Below are 23,175 nucleotides of genomic sequence, written 5' to 3' on the forward strand. Positions count from 1 at the left end.
TAGTGTTTTGAGTAAGAAGTCAAATCAAATCAAATCAAATCATCTTTATTCGGTTTCCATTTTTTTTAAAGCCATAAAAGTACATGAAAACACAATAAAATATTAAAAAAACATTCATTCTGTATCAAACAGTGTCTTGAGAGCGCATTTTTAGCAGTCCATCTTGTATCAAAAGAGGCTTCTCAATCGGAATTCATAAGTTCATTCGGTGCCTAATACATAATTTAAGATACTGTGCAATAGATTTGGTCATCAGATTATTTTCCAAAAATTGTAATACCAAGTAGGCAGGGCGACATTTGCGAATTTTAAAAACTTTTAGTAATGGTATTATCCACCGCCTGCGTAGTGGCGTATAAAATTTACAAAAAAGGAGGACGTGAATTGTAGACTGTAGGGACATTTGGTCACAGGGGCACACAGAAATATTATGTGACTAGTCATTCTGGTTAGGAAATAAAACCATGTAATGGTATAAGTTAAACCTGAAACGAGTAAGAAGATATTTTTCATACTGGGTTAAATCATACTGCAAGTACGGTTGGATGGTGGGGACAAGCTGTATTAGTAAACATTGTTGAACTGATGGCTTCCCTATTTCACTCAACAACCGTAATTGAGATAGGTGCGACAGACAAAGTATTTTTAGTTCTTTTTTCGATATGTCTGTTACTGATAAGGGGTCATCAAAAAATCTCGCGAAACCAATGTCTGTAAGAAAGGATTTCACGTAGACCAGCCATTTTATCTTTATCATGTTGTCAAGTTTCATACAGTCCAGAATTATTGTTCTTGTAAGCTGGCATTGGTCCGTTGCCCAGATTCTGTGCCATAGCATAATCGGTTGGATTTTAATGATGTCGGAAATATAATCCACTCCGAGTTCAAGGTGACATCCAAATGTAGTTGTGCTTTTTGGCAAAGCCAATAAAAATCTTAAGAAAGAATTTTCGACTTTTTGTAACTGTTCTACTTTTGTCATTCCCCAGACCCCTGCTCCAAAGGTGGCTGTGCTAATGCATTTAGCATTGTATATCGTAATCATCTCGGCCGGAGGTCTTTTACCGAGACGTAGATAGAAGGCCTTTAGTGCACCGACTGTTCTTATATGGGCCAGTTTTCGGGAATTAACCGCTTCTTTCCAATTAAATGCCTCGTCAATGGTGATGCCTAAATAAGGGTACGTGTTTGTTCTTTCGAGCGGTAGGTTATCCACATGGATTTTCTTTACTTTTTTACCCTTGGTACCGGCGTGCATCACGTATGTTTTCTTAATGTTGACTTCTAGATTCAGGCTGGTCATAAAAGAGCAATAGTTATTTAAAGCCCGTTGAAGCTGGACTGGAGTTCGGGCAAGAATTACCGCGTCGTCGGCGTATAATAATGCTGGAATCTTTCGACGACCGGCTTCTGGGAAGTCTTTTACATCCTTTAACATTGCAGCCTCTAGACCGTTAGTGTAAAGCGTGAATAGGAAAGGGGCCAGCACACAACCTTGTCTGACCCCCTTCTGTATTGGAAAACTGTCAGTTAATTGTCCACCTATCCCAAATCTAACCCTACCCGTGGCTCCGGTGTATAATTCGCGGAGAAAGTCGACTATAGGTGGTTCAATCCCCATTTGCAGCATTATAGACCAAAGCTTTGAGTGTTCTACACAGTCAAACGCTGCTGTGAGGTCAACGTAAACCATATGTAGGCAAGATCTTTTTGCATTTACGTATTTTCCAGCCAGTAATGTTAAATTTAGGACTTGGTCCACTGTGCTCAGTCCTGTCCTAAACCCATATTGTAGGTCTGAGAGTGCCCCATGTTCTTTTGACCACTCCTGGAGTCGATCAAGAAGTATGCGCCCTGCCATTTTTTCGATCGAGTCCAGGAGGGAGATGGGACGGTAACAGGAGGGGCTGTCTCTGTTACCCTTCTTAAATATGGGGACGAGTGTCGAGGTAGACCAAGAATCAGGGAGATCAGTCTCCTTCGCCGCGTTTAATACTTTGGTGAGAAGGGGGGACGAAAGGTCGGGTAGGAATTTATATAAGTCCATCGGAACCGAGTCTGGTCCTGGTGCTTTGCCAGATTTAGCACTCTTTATAGCCTTCGTCGTTTCATTGATTGTGAAATGAATTGCGAGTGGATATTTCACCAGCGGAAGGGGGTCGGGGGGAGTTGAGTCTGTAAGTTTGTCCTCTCTAAAGACCCCTGAGAAGTGGTGCACCCAGTCCTCTGCGTTTATGGCGACATCCAAAGAAGGATCGTCATTATTTTCTGTTAAAAAGGGAGTTTTTACTATCTGCCAAAAAGCAGCACTATCTTTTAAAGTACTGCTTTTTAATAGTTCTGTCCAAAGATTTGCTTGTAGTTCCCTTTTTCTTTGTCTGATTGCCAGCATATAAACCTTCCTTAATTTGATTACTTCTTCTCTATTTCTTTCTTTTTTGGCTAGAGTCCTCTTTAAGTCCGAATAGGCTTTTGTACAATCCGTGTTGAACCATCCCTTTCTTATAGTCTTGTTTTGTTTGTTGGGCTTGGTTAGTTCGTTTCTTATATTTTTCACAATTTCATTATAATTGTTCATAATCTCTGTTGAAGTAGTGGAAGGGTCTAGGCACTTGTCTATTTCGTTTCTACATATTTTGATTATTCTTGAATTAATGATTTCCGGGTCTATTTTGCTCCATTTTAAGGTGTAGCCGTTTAATCTGTCCAGTGTTATTGCTTCCTGATAGAGCAAGCTAGAATGGGCCTTGTCTGTTTTCTTTCGGTGATCGAGTTCTTGATAGGTCAGTCTGAGTGGAACATGGTCGCTTAATGTGTTATTATGCACCTCAAAGCTCTTAATACGTTGAGCTTTATTATTGGATACTAGTATATAGTCTATTAGAGTTTCAAAACCTCTGCCATGAAAGGTTGGAGTAAATTGGGTTATGGGCATCTTTATCATGTTGGCAAATCCTATATCTAGTTCAGTCATGAAGGCCTGAATGTTGTTGCCTTCTGTGGTATGGGTAAAGTGAGTTAAGCAATTTCCTTCTTCGTCTGTAATCCCACAGATGGAGGTGTCGCTTCTATTACATAAGTGGAGGTTGAAGTCTCCTCCCCAAATTATTGTATGTGAGTCCTTAGCGTATTTTGTTTTAAGATCGTTGGTCTGATTATAAATTTCGTTTATGACCTTGATCAACTCCGTCGGGCTCATATTGTTGTAGAAATTTATGATAGTATAAACCTCTTGATTCGTTCCTCGAATGTTAATGATCTGAAAGTTCTGATGTAGTATTACAGGAGTTGTTTCACAGCAAGGCCAGAGGTTGGAAATGTATATTGTTAGGCCTCCTTTGCTTCTCCCTGAATTAGATCTTGTTGCTTGGGAGAAGTATGTTTTGTAACCCAGGAGATGAATTGGGTCATTAAGCCACGTCTCCTGGAGACAAATTACGTCATTCAAGTCGGCCAGTTCACGGAAGCTTTTTTCAGAATATTTAGTCGCTAGCCCCGCGACATTCCAAAATAGCACCCTCTTGTCAGTGTTTTCTGCAGTAGCGGCTGATATCGTTTTCAGAACACTAGTTTCTTCGAATTGACTAGGTTGTAATTCAGTTGTCGAATTTAGAGCGTTTACCTGCGCCCTTGGGGCGATTTGTAACTCTGTCGAGGGTCTAGTATGAGCCTTGAGAGGATATTTCGGCTCTTGTATCATGATGTGCTTCTGTGATGGTGGTCAATCGACCATCTCTAAGCAACTATAGCTGTTGAAAGTTGGTATTCCTCCCCATGGTTCTCTGTATGGTAATTGCTGAGCCCTCCTGCCATAGGTATTCCAATCACCCTTTTGTGATCATGCCCCCATTCTCCCTGGGACCAGCCTCTTTGATTATTTCCATAACCCCAATCACCCTGGTTCCAGCTTCTCTGCCCATAATCAGATTTGTTCCAAGACCAGTTTGAGGGCCAGTTAGGGTCCTCAAAACGATGACCTTGTCGGGGGTAAAAAAAGGATAGGCGTTTTACGTTTATTCCTCCACTATTTCCCAGTGAGTCCCAAGCGCATATGTGATCCACAGCACGGGGATTTTCAAAGTTGACTATTATACAGTCACCTGGAATTGTTTTTGGTTGGTGACCTATCCATGAGGCCCTTCTCACCGTAGTGATTCTAGTAATATAGTTGTGCTGATTAGGTCTGCTAATGTTCAGCCAGTGACGGGTTTTATTTAGTAGGGACCAGGTTGGTTCGTCTGTGTCATTACTTAGTTCTGGGACCCCTGTTAGGATAGCTACGAAAGGGGCTGCCTCCGGTGGGAGGTTTACTGGTTTAGGCCATCTTTTTTTTAAACGTTCAGGTTTGTTGTTATACCTCTGTGACTGGTCATGTTGGGGACTGGTTAGTGCTAATGGTCTAGGGGGGACATTTACTGCGGGAGCATTTACTGGTGGTCAATTTTGTATGCCTAAAGCTAATTTGGGGGGTTCTTGGGGGGGTCTTAGTTTTTGGTAAGGAAGATGAATTATTTACATTTTTCGCGGGATCTCCAGTTTTTGCGATTAAAGTATTTGTTATAGCTTTATTGTTAGCTGGTTGTTTTGAGTTATTAGTAGAATTTGCGTTATTAAATGCTTTTTTTGGTCCTACCGGGTTTGGGAGAACTTGAGTTCTTAGATTTGGGGGTATTTTTGAGGTAGCAGTTAATATCGCTACTTGCTTCTCTATTATTTCTAGGCTTTTTTGAATAGGTTGTAGCTGGTATTTGACTATTTCAGCTATTTCTTTTAACAGTGAGGATTGTGTATCGACATTGTTGAAAGTTCTTACTGAGGGTGGAACTGAATTTTCATTATGGGTCTGGGTGAAGTTAGCACCGTCATTATGGTTTTCAACTATGACTACGTCAGAGTTAGTATTACTGTTAATTTCAGTGACTTTGGTAAATTTGGTGTTGATCTGACTTTGCTCTTTATTTAACTCACAGAATTTTGAATGTAAATTAAGTTCAGAGATTGCGGTATCTTTGTTTTCAGAATTTTTTGAGTGTATTCCTTTATGTTGCGGCTGTTTCGGGATTGCTCCTTCCCTTATCCCTCTTATTTCACTCTGTGTGAGTTCATTTTGCAATAACTGCGGGCTTGCAAAGATGTCAGGGGTTTGCTCAAGACCCTGGGTCAATTGTGAGTCTGATAATTGTGAAGATACTGAGAGGTCAACTGAGTTAGGAATTGCATGAATGTCCGCGTGTGTTTCCAACATAGTTATATTTTGTGGTTGTGCATTTGGCGTTCGTGCCTGTGCTATCAGACCCATTGACGAGCGTCTTGCTTGGTCTAGTTCGTAGGAGACTCGTCGGTCAATCAGCATTACTGTTTGATCGATGGTTTGATTCACTTTCGTAATGAATTCATCTATGGGGCCTACTGAGCACGCCATATTTTTAAGTGTTTTGCTCCGGGAGCCCCTTGAAGACATTGTGTGTAGATTGACAGGGCAAATGACAGATGTCGGTTTAGTCAAAGTTATAGATCGTGAGTACTGTGTAATCCCTCCCCGGGCAGCGTAATGTTCCTTTCTTGGGAGTTTACCTTATAGTAGTTGTTGGGGGGTGGGCCCAGCCCAGTCCTCTCCGGTCTGTGACGGGCTAGGACGGGCCCACCCTTGGCCCAGGCTTCGCCCCGGGCTACGACCCGCGCGCGTCCCGCGGTGCGCGTTATTGGACTTGCTTAAATTCGCAAAGGAAGAGTAGAGGCGTGGCACTGGGAGGGGGCGCGGCTCGGGCGGGAAGAGGAACCAGCTGTTGATGGTGAATGCTGGTCCTCGCAGTCCCGGGGGCCGCGCCTCTCACCTCCTCTGCGGCCACGGAGATGGTCTGTTCCTCGCACAGGTTTCTGTGGTTGTAGAAAGGCTGGAAAGCTACTCCTGTAGCAAAGGGCGATATCTGGCAGATCAGGAACACCTCTGACGAGCGGCACCCGCGCAGCGGGGGCTGCAAGAGGTAAAGAACGGTCAGCGGGAGGCGTGGCACTGGGAGGGGGCGCGGCTCGGGCGGGAAGAGGAACCAGCTGTTGATGGTGAATGCTGGTCCTCGCAGTCCCGGGGGCCGCGCCTCTCACCTCCTCTGCGGCCACGGAGATGGTCTGTTCCTCGCACAGGTTTCTGTGGTTGTAGAAAGGCTGGAAAGCTACTCCTGTAGCAAAGGGCGATATCTGGCAGATCAGGAACACCTCTGACGAGCGGCACCCGCGCAGCGGGGGCTGCAAGAGGTAAAGAACGGTCAGCGGGAGGCGTGGCACTGGGAGGGGGCGCGGCTCGGGCGGGAAGAGGAACCAGCTGTTGATGGTGAATGCTGGTCCTCGCAGTCCCGGGGGCCGCACCTCTCACCTCCTCTGCGGCCATGGAGATGGTCTGTTCCTCGCACAGGTTTCTGTGGTTGTAGAAAGGCTGGAAAGCTACTCCTGTAGCAAAGGGTGATATCTGGCAGATCAGGAACACCTCTGACGAGCGGCACCCGCGCAGCGGGGGCCGCGAGAGGTAAAGAACGGTCAGCGGGAGGCGTGGCACGACACAGTGTTTCGCTCTAGTTAGAGCTCTTCAGAGAGGTAAGAAGTCAACAAAGTCTACCCAGGATTGACTCAAGGTTTTGTGAGTCTCCCTGAACTTAACCTTGTACTCTTCAGTTGTTGGACGAAAGCCCTCAATCAGAACACTCTTCATAGAACTCAGCTTCTTCCTCATCAAGTGTCAGGAGTCTATCCCTGCACTTTCCTGAGAATAACCCCCACAGTAGAGAGTCCCAGTGTCTTTGGTTTAACTTTCATCATTTAATAAGCCCTCTTAAAGGATGTAAACCATTTTGCAATGTCATCACGCTCAACATATTTATGGACAATTACTTTGGGGATTTTGGGATCAAAAGTTTCCTCCTTCCTGCTAGAGAGGGTTTCCCTGACACTATTCTTATGGATAATGGAGTCTAACTGGTTTCACAGGAAATTGAGTCTTTCCTTAAAAATCATGTCAAGCATAAAAAATGCTCTCTTTATCATCCTGAAACCAATGACATGGTTGAAAGGTTTATTAGACTGTTGAAAGAAACCATCTCCTTTGCCAAAAGTTGTGGTCTCAACTCCTCATAGTACTACATGGAAGTCTCATTTTGTTCTCTTTAGAGGCAGATCTCCTAGTACCATTGTAGAACCGTCATGGGTGAGAAATTTTGAGAAGTCTACTTCTGTGTCAACGTCTGAGAATGATGGTTGTGAGTGGCGCAAATGAGAACTAGGAAAAAGCCTGGCAAGGAAAGCTCATTTTGACTTTAAAAAAGCCACCAAATATACTGTAGTTGCGGTTGGTGATATGGTGGTTATTAAGCAATCTGGTTTTAGTACGAAGTTTTTAAAGCCTATTCGTGGGATTAAGGTGTTTAAAAATGCTATAAAGACACAAGATCAGAGAATGTGGAATTTGGGTAGGGTTGCATTATATAAAGGTCCGGTGTGCCTCACCAATTCTTCTGTAGTAAAGAATGCTGATTCATCTGCTGTGTGATATCCACGTGTGTCCTCTAGGCTCATCAAGAGTCCATTCTACTTGAAGGATTATTTACAGTAAGTTTCTGTATGTATTTATTTTTTTTGTCTCTGATTTTCTCAGTATAGTTTTTTATATATATATATATATATATATATAAACGAGCAATGCGCCAGGCGCTTCAGGAGGGCTACCCACAGCGTATCCAACCATCCAGTCTTTCTTTGCCCCATCAGCTACACAGCTTTCCTCCAGAGTGATAACAAGGAAGTCCGACGCGTTTCGGGGCAGACACGCCCCTTCCTCATGGACTGCTGCAATAAGCACATTCCACCCACCATGATGATTTAAATGCATTTTATTTAAATCGGGCCGCCCTGAGTGGGCGTTGCTCTTCATGACGCTACACAGCATGCTGGTAGCTGTAGTTTGTATGGCGAGTGTAATAGTGTTCCTTCAGTAGGCTGTGCATTATTGTTTTTATAAGTCATCTTGATTCATTACCCTTAGTTTTCAAGGTTGGAGGTGGGTTGTGAGGCTGATGTTCATTAAAATCGATGCGCTGTGCTGAATGAGCAAGGAAGGGTTTCCTCGCTCCAGTCCCCGACTTCAGAGGCTTGAGCGTCTGTCGAGGTGGAGCCCCTCCCACGGTCATGGCAGACCGGAGAAAAATAAACGAGCAATGCGCCAGGCGCTTCAGGAGGGCTACCCACAGCGTATCCAACCATCCAGTCTTTCTTTGCCCCATCAGCTACACAGCTTTCCTCCAGAGTGATAACAAGGAAGTCCGACGCGTTTCGGGGCAGACACGCCCCTTCCTCATGGACTGCTGCAATAAGCACATTCCACCCACCATGATGATTTAAATGCATTTTATTTAAATCGGGCCGCCCTGAGTGGGCGTTGCTCTTCATGACGCTACACAGCATGCTGGTAGCTGTAGTTTGTATGGCGAGTGTAATAGTGTTCCTTCAGTAGGCTGTGCATTATTGTTTTTATAAGTCATCTTGATTCATTACCCTTAGTTTTCAAGGTTGGAGGTGGGTTGTGAGGCTGATGTTCATTAAAATCGATGCGCTGTGCTGAATGAGCAAGGAAGGGTTTCCTCGCTCCAGTCCCCGACTTCAGAGGCTTGAGCGTCTGTCGAGGTGGAGCCCCTCCCACGGTCATGGCAGACCGGAGAAAAATAAACGAGCAATGCGCCAGGCGCTTCAGGAGGGCTACCCACAGCGTATCCAACCATCCAGTCTTTCTTTGCCCCATCAGCTACAAAGCTTTCCTCCAGAGTGATAACAAGGAAGTCCGACGCGTTTCGGGGCAGACACGCCCCTTCCTCATGGACTGCTGCAATAAGCACATTCCACCCACCATGATGATTTAAATGCATTTTATTTAAATCGGGCCGCCCTGAGTGGGCGTTGCTCTTCATGACGCTACACAGCATGCTGGTAGCTGTAGTTCGTATGGCGAGTGTAATAGTGTTCCTTCAGTAGGCTGTGCATTATTGTTTTTATAAGTCATCTTGATTCATTACCCTTAGTTTTCAAGGTTGGAGGTGGGTTGTGAGGCTGATGTTCATTAAAATCGATGCGCTGTGCTGAATGAGCAAGGAAGGGTTTCCTCGCTCCAGTCCCCGACTTCAGAGGCTTGAGCGTCTGTCGAGGTGGAGCCCCTCCCACGGTCATGGCAGACCGGAGAAAAATAAACGAGCAATGCGCCAGGCGCTTCAGGAGGGCTACCCACAGCGTATCCAACCATCCAGTCTTTCTTTGCCCCATCAGCTACACAGCTTTCCTCCAGAGTGATAACAAGGAAGTCCGACGCGTTTCGGGGCAGACACGCCCCTTCCTCATGGACTGCTGCAATAAGCACATTCCACCCACCATGATGATTTAAATGCATTTTATTTAAATCGGGCCGCCCTGAGTGGGCGTTGCTCTTCATGACGCTACACAGCATGCTGGTAGCTGTAGTTCGTATGGCGAGTGTAATAGTGTTCCTTCAGTAGGCTGTGCATTATTGTTTTTATAAGTCATCTTGATTCATTACCCTTAGTTTTCAAGGTTGGAGGTGGGTTGTGAGGCTGATGTTCATTAAAATCGATGCGCTGTGCTGAATGAGCAAGGAAGGGTTTCCTCGCTCCAGTCCCCGACTTCAGAGGCTTGAGCGTCTGTCGAGGTGGAGCCCCTCCCACGGTCATGGCAGACCGGAGAAAAATAAACGAGCAATGCGCCAGGCGCTTCAGGAGGGCTACCCACAGCGTATCCAACCATCCAGTCTTTCTTTGCCCCATCAGCTACAAAGCTTTCCTCCAGAGTGATAACAAGGAAGTCCGACGCGTTTCGGGGCAGACACGCCCCTTCCTCATGGACTGCTGCAATAAGCACATTCCACCCACCATGATGATTTAAATGCATTTTATTTAAATCGGGCCGCCCTGAGTGGGCGTTGCTCTTCATGACGCTACACAGCATGCTGGTAGCTGTAGTTCGTATGGCGAGTGTAATAGTGTTCCTTCAGTAGGCTGTGCATTATTGTTTTTATAAGTCATCTTGATTCATTACCCTTAGTTTTCAAGGTTGGAGGTGGGTTGTGAGGCTGATGTTCATTAAAATCGATGCGCTGTGCTGAATGAGCAAGGAAGGGTTTCCTCGCTCCAGTCCCCGACTTCAGAGGCTTGAGCGTCTGTCGAGGTGGAGCCCCTCCCACGGTCATGGCAGACCGGAGAAAAATAAACGAGCAATGCGCCAGGCGCTTCAGGAGGGCTACCCACAGCGTATCCAACCATCCAGTCTTTCTTTGCCCCATCAGCTACACAGCTTTCCTCCAGAGTGATAACAAGGAAGTCCGACGCGTTTCGGGGCAGACACGCCCCTTCCTCATGGAAAGGAAAGCTGTGTAGCTGATGGGGCAAAGAAAGACTGGATGGTTGGATACGCTGTGGGTAGCCCTCCTGAAGCGCCTGGCGCATTGCTCGTTTATTTTTCTCCGGTCTGCCATGACCGTGGGAGGGGCTCCACCTCGACAGACGCTCAAGCCTCTGAAGTCGGGGACTGGAGCGAGGAAACCCTTCCTTGCTCATTCAGCACAGCGCATCGATTTTAATGAACATCAGCCTCACATACCACCTCCAACCTTGAAAACTAAGGGTAATGAATCAAGATGACTTATAAAAACAATAATGCACAGCCTACTGAAGGAACACTATTACACTCGCCATACGAACTACAGCTACCAGCATGCTGTGTAGCGTCATGAAGAGCAACGCCCACTCAGGGCGGCCCGATTTAAATAAAATGCATTTAAATCATCATGGTGGGTGGAATGTGCTTATTGCAGCAGTCCATGAGGAAGGGGCGTGTCTGCCCCGAAACGCGTCGGACTTCCTTGTTATCACTCTGGAGGAAAGCTGTGTAGCTGATGGGGCAAAGAAAGACTGGATGGTTGGATACGCTGTGGGTAGCCCTCCTGAAGCGCCTGGCGCATTGCTCGTTTATTTTTCTCCGGTCTGCCATGACCGTGGGAGGGGCTCCACCTCGACAGACGCTCAAGCCTCTGAAGTCGGGGACTGGAGCGAGGAAACCCTTCCTTGCTCATTCAGCACAGCGCATCGATTTTAATGAACATCAGCCTCACAACCCACCTCCAACCTTGAAAACTAAGGGTAATGAATCAAGATGACTTATAAAAACAATAATGCACAGCCTACTGAAGGAACACTATTACACTCGCCATACGAACTACAGCTACCAGCATGCTGTGTAGCGTCATGAAGAGCAACGCCCACTCAGGGCGGCCCGATTTAAATAAAATGCATTTAAATCATCATGGTGGGTGGAATGTGCTTATTGCAGCAGTCCATGAGGAAGGGGCGTGTCTGCCCCGAAACGCGTCGGACTTCCTTGTTATCACTCTGGAGGAAAGCTGTGTAGCTGATGGGGCAAAGAAAGACTGGATGGTTGGATACGCTGTGGGTAGCCCTCCTGAAGCGCCTGGCGCATTGCTCGTTTATTTTTCTCCGGTCTGCCATGACCGTGGGAGGGGCTCCACCTCGACAGACGCTCAAGCCTCTGAAGTCGGGGACTGGAGCGAGGAAACCCTTCCTTGCTCATTCAGCACAGCGCATCGATTTTAATGAACATCAGCCTCACAACCCACCTCCAACCTTGAAAACTAAGGGTAATGAATCAAGATGACTTATAAAAACAATAATGCACAGCCTACTGAAGGAACACTATTACACTCGCCATACGAACTACAGCTACCAGCATGCTGTGTAGCGTCATGAAGAGCAACGCCCACTCAGGGCGGCCCGATTTAAATAAAATGCATTTAAATCATCATGGTGGGTGGAATGTGCTTATTGCAGCAGTCCATGAGGAAGGGGCGTGTCTGCCCCGAAACGCGTCGGACTTCCTTGTTATCACTCTGGAGGAAAGCTGTGTAGCTGATGGGGCAAAGAAAGACTGGATGGTTGGATACGCTGTGGGTAGCCCTCCTGAAGCGCCTGGCGCATTGCTCGTTTATTTTTCTCCGGTCTGCCATGACCGTGGGAGGGGCTCCACCTCGACAGACGCTCAAGCCTCTGAAGTCGGGGACTGGAGCGAGGAAAGCCTTCCTTGCTCATTCAGCACAGCGCATCGATTTTAATGAACATCAGCCTCACAACCCACCTCCAACCTTGAAAACTAAGGGTAATGAATCAAGATGACTTATAAAAACAATAATGCACAGCCTACTGAAGGAACACTATTACACTCGCCATACGAACTACAGCTACCAGCATGCTGTGTAGCGTCATGAAGAGCAACGCCCACTCAGGGCGGCCCGATTTAAATAAAATGCATTTAAATCATCATGGTGGGTGGAATGTGCTTATTGCAGCAGTCCATGAGGAAGGGGCGTGTCTGCCCCGAAACGCGTCGGACTTCCTTGTTATCACTCTGGAGGAAAGCTGTGTAGCTGATGGGGCAAAGAAAGACTGGATGGTTGGATACGCTGTGGGTAGCCCTCCTGAAGCGCCTGGCGCATTGCTCGTTTATATATATATATATATATATATATATATATATATATAAGTTTCTCAGTTATCTTTATGTTTTTAGGTTTCGAAACCTGGCGAGGGGCAAAGCCCCTCCCAGATCGAAATCTATTGTTTTCAATAGTGAGGTTAGGACAGCCTCTGTTTCCAATTGGCTAGCTCCATAAATGGAGACTAGCCATTGGGAGACAGAGGCTGTCAATCGCGCTTTCTCACGAAAACGCGATTCGGGGGCGTTTCTGGTGCTTTTTTTAAGCCCCGCCCCTTTGTCCCGGGCCGCGCTGCGATTGGCTGCCGGCCCGGGACACCCCCGTGACGTCATTCCCGGGCCGCGCTGTGATTGGCTGGCCGGCCCGGGACCTGACTTGTTTTTGCCTGAGCCTACCGATCAGGTTTGGGCTTATTTTACTGTCAACATAAAGCATTCCGAGACATAGGTAGAGGGTGCAGCCATCTTGGAGTGTTAGTATTTTCTGGGCTTAATATAGAGAATTGAATTACATGCGACGTCTCTCTCCCGAATCTGTTTGTAAATGAATGGAAAGGCCCCCTAATTGAAATTATGATGAATAATGTACGTGTTTTCAGCAAGCCTCTGCATGCGAAATCTCGATACTTTTTACCGCTGCTGTGCTAATCTAGTAGCATAGTGGTCGACGTGTTTCACTTTTTAAAAGTAGCACAGAAAATTCTTCAATACTCTTTTCCCCTATTGGAATAGTGAAAGCTGTCTGTTCACCACCAACTTCTGCTCGTAGCGGAACTATTCTGAGTTCCGTGTTTCCGGCCGGACCTGATATGCACAACTCCACGCCAGAGTCTCTCCATTGCTTCACATGTGGGTTTCTGTTTCTGAAGGATGGCAGTGCAGCAGAACGAAAACGTGCTGCAGAAGTGCCTAAGGTAGCCAGTGCCCGACCCGAGAGGTTCCTAAGGTGAAACCTAAACGCAGTACTTATAACATATTTCATGTTTACAGTTCCATCAGTCAAAGTGCTGGTTAGGAGCCTATGTGTAGCACAACCAAGCATTTGCAGTGCAGTCGGTCTCTCTTCCGAATCTGTTTGTAAATGAATGGAAAGTTACCCTAAATGAATTTATGATTAATAATGTACGTGTTTTCAACAAGCCGCTGCATGCGAAATCTCGATACTTTTTACCGCTGCTGTGGTAATCTAGTAGAATAGTGGTCGACGTGTTTCACTTTTTAAAAGTAGCACAGAAAATTCTTCAATACTCTTTTCCCTGCCGAAATGTTCCATAAAAAGGAAGCGTTTTTCTCAGAATAAAAAGCATCAAATGATTAACGCTCTCTGCACCCCACCCCCTAGCCCTGCTCCGGCCGAGGTGTCCTGGAGTTTGGCGGCATTAATATCTGGAGTGCGCGGCGCACTCGGCTGCTCTTCATTAATTAGCCTCCCTGCAGCCTGTCATTAATCATATTTCCATCCTCCGGGGTCACTAGGGGTCCCTGCAGTAACAAATTGCAGTAATTAATAACACACAAAAGGCTCTTTTAACAAAGAAATGAGGTGTGAAAGGTGATTCCATGGAACACGCCCCCTGATGATCTTTTCGGGGACGTATGATTTAATCACACACCTCCCCATCCCGCTCACACAATGGGCGCAGTATCAGCAACGAAAACCAACTGTGTATGTTATTTTCTGAACCAGGATTTTTAGGTCTTGTGGCGATTACAGCGCAACCTGTAGACTAACGATTATGTTTTTTTGTTTTGTTTTAAGTTTCTCTGGTTTGTAACCGAGTCCAGTGCATCAAAAACGAATTAAAGTGATACCCAGGGCAGCATAGTGGGGCCTGAGGCCCTGGATAATTAAACCAATTAAAACCATCTCCCTCCTTTGCCAACCAAAAATAGCACCTTTAATGTCGCAACACTAACCTTGTCAAGAAATTTCTTGCGAGCAAAAGGCCAACACTGCTTTGTCGTATTGTATTGCATGCGTGTGAATGAAATATGAAGAAGGTGGGAGCTGCTGCTGTACTGTGCTTTCGGGGTGCCATCATCAACACTACCTGAGCTGTGGAAGTGTGCACCACCGCTTGCAGCTCTGGATTGCTCGAGGACCAGTCACAAAAGGAAGGTGCACTTCGTTGTGTGCATGTGAAATTATTCGATTAGCTGTGCACGCATGTGGTTGGATATTCAGAATATGCCTATACAAATAGGGTTGGAATTGTGGATGGACGGACTTGTATAGGGCAGTGAAGAGTGGTGTTGTGGTTGTGGTTGATTGTCAGCTGAACCCCTTCACCGCAGTGATAGTTTGAAACATGGAGGTCAGTGGTTTTGCTTGGCTATTTTCTTGAAACTAAAAGAAGATTAACAGTGTGCGTTGGATCCAAAATATTTAATTCTAACCCCTCATTCTCATGTGTGTATGGCAGGGGCAGCACATGGAATGATATGCGATATTATGTGCACATCCCTCACGTCAGCACATAGGTAGAGTTCAGCTCACTGACACGATATGCACATGATAGGTAGACTGTGATCCTTCAAACGCCTTCATCTGGCCTGCATGAAGTCAGTCCATGGCAAGACGGGGATAATAGGGAAGGGGAGCAATTAGGGTGTGAATTTGATAATTCTGTGTGCTCTGAAACAGCAGGACTAGCCAGTTGAATTTACAAAGCCAGTAGATCTGGGATTGGCTACCATCCTAGTGGCTTTTGCAATGCTTTTTTGTCGAGTTGGCAGACTCAGCTGAGAGGCCAACAAATGAATGGGTGCGCGCGAAGAGTCAGTGAGCCTGTACTTTTGCCACTACACCAATTCAAAGTTTACATTTTTTTGGGGATGCAATGCATTGTCATATACAATGCCAAAAACTCAAACTTTAATGCTGCGAAACCTATTGCATTGTAAATGCTTGTTTCCATTGTTTTTTTTAAATGGGGGAAGGTGTGTGGCACCTGGAGCTTGTTGGGCTTCTGGTGCCATGGTAACCTAGCTATGCATCCTTTATTGATGGTATCCTTTGAACATAGAATGTTGTAATTCAAAGGTCTGTTTGATGCACTGGCTGGGACCTGGATGGGTTCTTGTTACATCAGAATAAACTTGAAGTTTTACTGATAACCTGATGTGCATGATCCTTTCCCTACTGTCAACGATCTTACACCCTGACAATAAAAGGGGCTGGGCGCACGTGCCCTGGGCCAGTTCTAGTACCACACACAATGTGTCTGCATGGTCATTCATGCAGCATGTGGGCCTAGGGCCCACAACACACCAGCCCGGTACTCAGAATCAATCTTAAACTGAAGACGTTTTAAACGTTACTGCTATGCATAGAACAAAGTTGATTACTCAGTGTTTATCCATATACATGTTTTTTTGAGTCACACTGCATATGTTTTATGCACAATATTTTACTCTTGGATAGTCACGACAAAGTTAATAGCAAGCATCGGCTAAGCTAATAGGCCTTGCCTTTAGTAAGCAGCAGTAGAGCGACTCTCATTTTACAATGCTTGTTTGATTGCTAAAACCATTTAAAGATAGCTGAGTATGAAACATGGACCATCTTAAGATGTTTTTTGTTATGAGGTTTAACAAACCATTCCAAGATGGCTGCCCGTGCATATACGTTTATGGCCAAGCAGTCTCATAAACTGGCAGACATCCTGGAATGATATTTGTTATACTGTGACAAACTCCATTTCAAAATGGTTGCCTGGGTTCCACATTAATGTGTATGAGTGGACAATCAGCTTGGAATGGCTTTCTGGCAAAGTATTAAATAAAAGTTACTTCAAAATGGCTGCCGTTGCCAACTCGTGTGCATGGGAACTCACACACTCCCACATATTTCAAAGATGATAAATTATCAGTGTAATAATTCTATCATTGCTTACTATGAAATAAGCTTCTGTCTATTTTTATTGAACTTTTACTGCCTTTAGACACTTTCTGAAAATGCAGTAGGCAGTACTTCTACACTATGCATATTGCTACAAACATTTCCACTCAAGTATGATCTTAACAAGCTCAATCTGAAAATTACCTGTGACTATACATGTAAATTTGGCATCACCGTCCTCGGACACAGCGCGAGATTTCAGAGTGGCCTCAAAACATGGTTGAGTTTCCTCAGTGAGTTGTGAAATGATTGCACAGAATGTGGTCCTGAAAGAAAAGGCAGGAAGAATTATTCAGAAAATAATAACATAAAAAATCTTGCCTTTTCAAGACTTTTATTTTGACAATACAAATGCATAGTTCATATGACAGTTAACAATTATTAAAAAATAGTTTATAAACCTATAAACTTTGTAATCATAAAAATCACCATTAATTTAATCTATAAAACTGTTGTGCTATCAAAAAGATTGATTCTCTGAGCATATACTTTCAGCTTTGCTCAGACCTTGAAAATATGTAACAATAGGTAATGCGAATTACTAGACAAATACTGTTGATATTTGATGGCAATGGACCTCATTCACAAACACTAGTTGGAAATGTACTCCCATAGGTAGGTATTCTCCAATGGAAGTAAATTCCGGAGAAGGAATTCACAAAGGATTCCTCAACTCACATATACGCATTACTATATACACATTAGAAAAAATCCACAGAGTACATTTACACATGCATACATGCAATGCAAAAGGGTATTTGCACTATAAATATTTTTATGATTTTCCTGAAGCAATATTTGTAACTGCAAATAAACCACTACCACTTTACCTCAATCAATGTCAGGAGTGTTCCCTTCATTTTGGCACACATTGTATTCATACCCTTCACAAAAGAAAATTTTGCAGCATATTGAGGTTGCCTGCAAATGTTTTTGAATAGCCACAGGCATGCAAGTTATATAGGTATTCACATAGTATACTTGTGTCTCCACCCTGAAACTCACACACCACTTGAGTGATATAACACACACATTACACCACACTTGTGAAATTAACTTGGGAGTAAATGATTTCCTAGCATAAATTCACACTTTTTCAATACCAAACATTTCACTTACACTTAATAAATAAAGTAACTTGCAGGAGTAAGTTCAACTTTAGCACAGAAATGAATGTGAATTAGATGAACTAGTCTTTAGTTTATCTGGTAACTGCAAATCTCAAGGTGAAAAAAATGGAAATCTGCTCCTATAAGATTAGTTGTGTTTTTCTGAAAGTTTTACACATGTTTGGGAGATTCACAAATAATAATAAAAATAGTTAAGAAAGTCTGTTAGCACCAGGATTAACAACTTGTGTACAAGAGAAACTACCATTAGAGACCCACATATTCCTGTTGAATCATGTTACAATATATTAAAAGGTGATTTATACACAGTGGGACTAAGGCCAGAAACATTTATGAAGCAACAGACCAGTTAACGCTGGGTTGACTGGCAACTTACATTTTTATAAACTGTAATCGAAACTAAGCTCCGGTACCTACATAGGGCCATATGGGCAGAGTCACCATCTTTACCAATATAAAATATTGGAAATTTTGTACTGCAGAACAAGTTATTTCCCTTCTGTAAAGGTCTTTCTGATGCATACGCTTATCTAACCACAGATTCCTCACCACAGATTCCTCACCTTTTGAATACCCTCATGCAGTACACTGGATCTGCAGTTTTTTCTCAGAAATTCTTTTATGTGCCGGTAGATTGCATCATGCGGCTCCCACTCACCCCAGATGTGGCATCAAAGCCACAATATAATCACCACCTCCAAGTGGCACTTAAAATTCTTTTTGATATTTGTAAATGCAGTCAGACACGAAGTTCTTAGAAATCAGATAACTTTCTATCCAGGCAGTAGCGTTTCATGAACATATAGACCTATGCCTATGTCATACCAGCGCAAAGTTACCAGTTTTAGCTCTGGTGGAATGAGCCTTCAAACCTTCTGGAGGCTGTTTCTAAGCCAGGCAATAGCACATCTTTATTCAAAGAGCAATGTATTTGGAGATGGTCTGTTTCTGTACTTCTCTTTCTTTCTTCCCTCCACAGAAACCCAAAAAGAGCTGATCGTCAAGATGTGATTTTTGGTCTGATCGATATAGAAACTCAGAGCTCTCTTAGAATCTAGGTGGTGGAGTCTCTCTTCTTGTTGGATGGATGAGGAGCAATGAAAAATCTCTACAGGATAATAAAATGCCCAATGTAGAAAGGAGTTCCAACCTTTGGGATGTACTCTGCCTGCACCAATTAGCCCAGCAAGAAGGTGGTGTATGGATGGTGGACAGAAAACACTTGCACCTCACTCATTCGAAGAGCTGACAGGATCGCAATAAGGAACATTGCCTTTTATTTGAGCAATCTCAGGTGTCAGCTGTGTATAGGCCAGAATGGAGTGCACATTACGAATGTAAGAACCAGACCGAGGCCCCACTGGGGCATCTCAAAGGGTTTTGGTGGATATATATGGACCATATATATGGACCAGCCCTTTCAAAAAGTTAATCACAACAGGTGACTTAATCAAAGATGGCTGATTAGGCAACCATAGAAAAGCTGATAAGGCCAACAAATAACCTTTAACTGTTGCTACAGCAAGACCTTGCTGGATTAAAAAGTGGAAAAAAGAAGAACTACAGGGCTTGTACGTGTTGGATATGCCTTGAGAATCACCAGTCAATAAACTTCTCCTAGAGTCCTTCATAGATTTGTGGTGGAATGCTTGGCTGCCAGAATGAATCATACTTTTTGGCGAGGACATTCTAAAACAGTCAACTGTCACTGCTCATTCACCAGGCATGTAGCTGTAAGTTGTTCAGGTGCGGGTGCAACACTCTGCCCAGCTGCTGGAATAGAAGATTCTCCCGCAGAAGCAGCTAGATTGGAGAACAGATGCTCATGGCCAGAAGTTCTATGTACCACACACTCCCTGGTCCGATTCGGCCCACTAAGATGACATGGTCCTAGGCGTTCCTGATCTTCTTCAGAAATTTGAGCATCAGAGTTAAAGGCGGGAAGGTGCACAGGAGCCCGAGTTCCAGTCCAACCAAAAGGCATGTGCGAGGAGATTGCCTTGAGAACTCCAACAAGCGAAAGCCTAGGCACTGCACCTGCCATTCGTGATCTGCTAGGCAACGCAGGCTGAGATCATCAACCCTGGCATTTAATGATCATGCCTGGTTTTGAACGACCTACGACTCCACCCTAACCTGCTTGCTACCGTACAACTTGGCGTTGTTGTTATTTGTAAGAACCTGCACCCGCTCTCCCTTAATGGGAGGGAGGTAACCCTTTACTGCCCACCACATTGCTTGAAACTCCAACAGGTTGATGTGGAGGTTGGTTTCTGCCATATACAGCGTCCTCTGAACTCCTCCTCTCCCAGCTGGCTCCCCCAGCCTAGCAACGATGCACCTCACACAATCATTAGTGATTGGTGGTGTAGGGAGAGAGGTCTGTTGCCAGTCGAATTGTGGTCCAGTAACCATCACTGCAGATTGTCTGTTGTGTTCTCCAATACCTGGATGGAATTTGAGTGGTTTCCTTTGTGCTGAGCCCACTGATCCCACTCTAGAGCGTGCATGTGCCATCTGGCCCTATCCACTACCAGAATGCCGGAGGACAAAAAGCCAACAAGCCTCAGAGCCATTCTCACTGAGACCCAGGTCAAGGTTTGAAATATTGGGATCATAGCCCAAATACCCTGGGCTCGCTGGCCAAGCTTATCGTGTCATTCGGTTTTTCTTTTGCCTCATATGCTGACGACACAGTTATAAGTGTCTCATGCTACGTTTATATAAAAATAATAGCCCCAATTGAATTTCCTTAGGGAAACAATTGAAAACCTGGGTCTTTGAACATTAGCTGTAGGACACCACTATCTAGCAATATTTTGTCATTTAAGCAGTGCCAGGACTCCACAGGGCATTCAAGTCCTATAGAAAATAAAAACTCAAATCAAACCAAAATCAAAATCATTGTCTCAAAAGAGACATGTGCTATCAAATGGAATTTCTATGAGGGACTATTGCACATCGTTGGAGAAACCCATTGATCGATGGCATGCCTGAAGTTGAAGCACCACACTGGTACCAACTGCCCTACCCAGTCAGTAGTGTCTAGGCGCAATCTAATGACATACTTCACCACATCTTGATCATCCTGAATTAATACCTAGAGTTATACGCAGAGGCCGTCTGGGGCTGCAGGCAAGGTTTTGCTCACCATGTTCCGCAATGCTTGCGAGTCATGGCCCAGGAGGTAACTGGAATTGGCAGACTGAAGGGCAAGGGTGGCAGAGGAGAACATTATTTTCCCCAATGCCGTCATACGTTTTAATTCTGTCTGGTAGAGTGGTCGGTAATGCTTTCAGGTTGAGTTGGTTAGTGAAAGTCTCAACCCTACCCAGTCAGTAGTGTCTAGGCGCAATCTAATGACATACTTCACCACATCTTGACCATCCTGAATTAATACCTAGAGTTATACGCAGAGGCCGTCTGGGGCTGCAGGCAAGGTTTTGCTCACCATGTTTCGCAATGCTTGCGAGTCATGGCCCAGGAGGTAACTGGAATTGGCAGACTGAAGGGCAAGGGTGGCAGAGGAGAACATTATTTTCCCCAATGCCGTCATACGTTTTAATTCTGTCTGGTAGAGTAGTCGGTAATGCTTTCAGGTTGAGTTGGTTAGTGAAAGTCTCAACCATGAGGCTCTGTAGTGTTCAGTGCTGCATGAGGAAAGATGGATTCCATGGAACTGGTCAGTGTTGTTGGGCCATTTGCCTGTTGACAGGCAAGATCCTGCCTTCGCCCAGATTCAAAGAGGGTGTCTTTGAGGGCTTCACTGGATGGGAGGAGTGGCTCTCCCAAGGTGTTCCCTAGTTGCAGGGCCTCTGTAAGCACATTCCTTTCAACCTCCTCTTAGGGAAGCTGATGCCGAAGAGCGGAGGGGGTTGTTATACTGCGGCCTTAATGTCACTTCCGGGGTGGGATGAAGTCAGCTTCAGTCTGGCCCCTGGGGGTATTCAAAAGGCAAAGAATATGCAATTAGAAGTATCCATCAAAAGTACAACCCTACTATTGTCCTCCCTTATTTCAACCTCTGGTACGACTCTTCACACAAGAATGCATTCTTCTTTATAAAAGACCTAGAAGATAGGCGCCTAGATTTGGAGGTCTACTGTGCCCGATACTCACCATGGCTTTTGCTTTGCATAAAGGGGCTGCCGACCCGCACCCATACAACCGGTAAAGGTGGAGAGCCACAAATTATACAATTTGGCGCTTCTATCCAGCATCGCTGAGGGGTATACTTGAAGCCGCTCTGGGACCGCATGGTACCCTGATGGACTATGGAGGCCCCTCCTGTACCTAAAAAGCCTGCCATCATGAAGTCTCCATGCAAGTGAGTTCAATTGAGTTAGCCCAGAACAGTCTTAGTATCTTGACGCCTCAACTCAAATCAATAGCCATCAAGGGGTAGTGATCTTTCTCCTGCATCAGTTACTTGATCCCAAGGCAACAATACCTCCATCAGCATTCTCCTTTTACTGTCACCTGCCTGATTTCAAGATGGCGGGCAAGCACAGTTTGTGACTTTTCATTTCCCCACCCAAAAATTCAAATCCTAAACATTGCTACCCGCATCAATTATTTTGTGAAGACCCAAGGTGACCCTACATTGAAAGGTATGCTCACCTCTTCGCGAACGTCCATGATATTGGTGAGCACAGTCAACTCCTTTATACAGGAAAGGCTCTACCATGCATTAACTCAACCACATCCGACACACTAAATACACCTGGGATCCAGCTCACTCCCAACTACGATCCATGATCTACTTGTAACTACCAGCTTTGACCATCCCCCACCACTTTCACGTCTGGCCAGAGGGCCATGACTCCAGGGACACAAGGGGTGGGTTGGGTGGCTTCGTGGGGTAGGGAGAGAGGTCTGTTGCCAGTCCAACTGTGGTTCAGTAACCATCACTGCATATTGTTTGTTGTGTTCTCCAATACCTGGATGGAATCTGAGTTGTTCCCTTTGTGCTGAGCCCACTGATCCCACTCCAAAACGTGCATTTGCCATGTGGCACTATCCACTACCAGTATGCCGGAGAACAAAAAGCCAATAAGCCTCAGAGCCATTCTCACTGTGACCCAGGTCAAGTTTTAAAATAGTGGGATCATAGCCCAAATACCCTGGACGCGTTGAGGAAGAGGAAAGGCTCGAAACAGCACCATGTCCAGGATGACTCAAATGAAAAGGGTTCCATTTGTTCAGATGGGAGACTTCTCCTCTGAACCGTTTAGGCTTGCCATGCGGTGTACCACACGGCTCATCACTAAGCCCTACTTTGTTTTAACTTATATGTGACACCGCTGGCCAAGCTTATTAGGTTCTTCGGTTTTTCTTTCGTCTCATATGCTGACGACACACAGTTATATTTGTCTCAGTGTCTCATGCTACCTTTAAATTTAAAAAATAGCCCCAATTTAATTTCCTTTGGGAAATAATTGCTACAACCGCTGAAGGTGGAGTCCCACATATTATACAACTTGGCGCTTCTATCCAGCCTCACTGAGGGGTATACTTAAAGCTCCTCCTGGACCGCATGGTACCCTGATGGACTATGAAGGCCCCTCCTGTACCTAAAAAGGCTGCCATCATGAC

At 45.0% G+C, this 23,175-nt stretch overlaps 1 protein-coding gene across 4 annotated transcripts in view; it reads right to left on the reverse strand.

The window, feature by feature from the left end:
* The window catches only part of ALPK3 (alpha kinase 3), a 1,275,893-nt gene that overhangs the window by 936,592 nt on the left and 316,126 nt on the right, over positions 1 to 23,175 (reverse strand). For all 4 annotated transcript variants that reach the window (XM_078685238.1, XM_078685241.1, XM_078685239.1 and 1 more), the window contains one exon: positions 16,595 to 16,716. In XM_078685238.1, the coding sequence (XP_078541364.1) occupies positions 16,595 to 16,716 (122 nt within the window). The remainder of the gene's footprint in view (positions 1 to 16,594; positions 16,717 to 23,175) is intronic.

This window comes from Lissotriton helveticus, chromosome 3_2 (genome assembly GCF_964261635.1).
Source record: "Lissotriton helveticus chromosome 3_2, aLisHel1.1, whole genome shotgun sequence".
Taxonomy (NCBI): domain Eukaryota; kingdom Metazoa; phylum Chordata; class Amphibia; order Caudata; family Salamandridae; genus Lissotriton; species Lissotriton helveticus.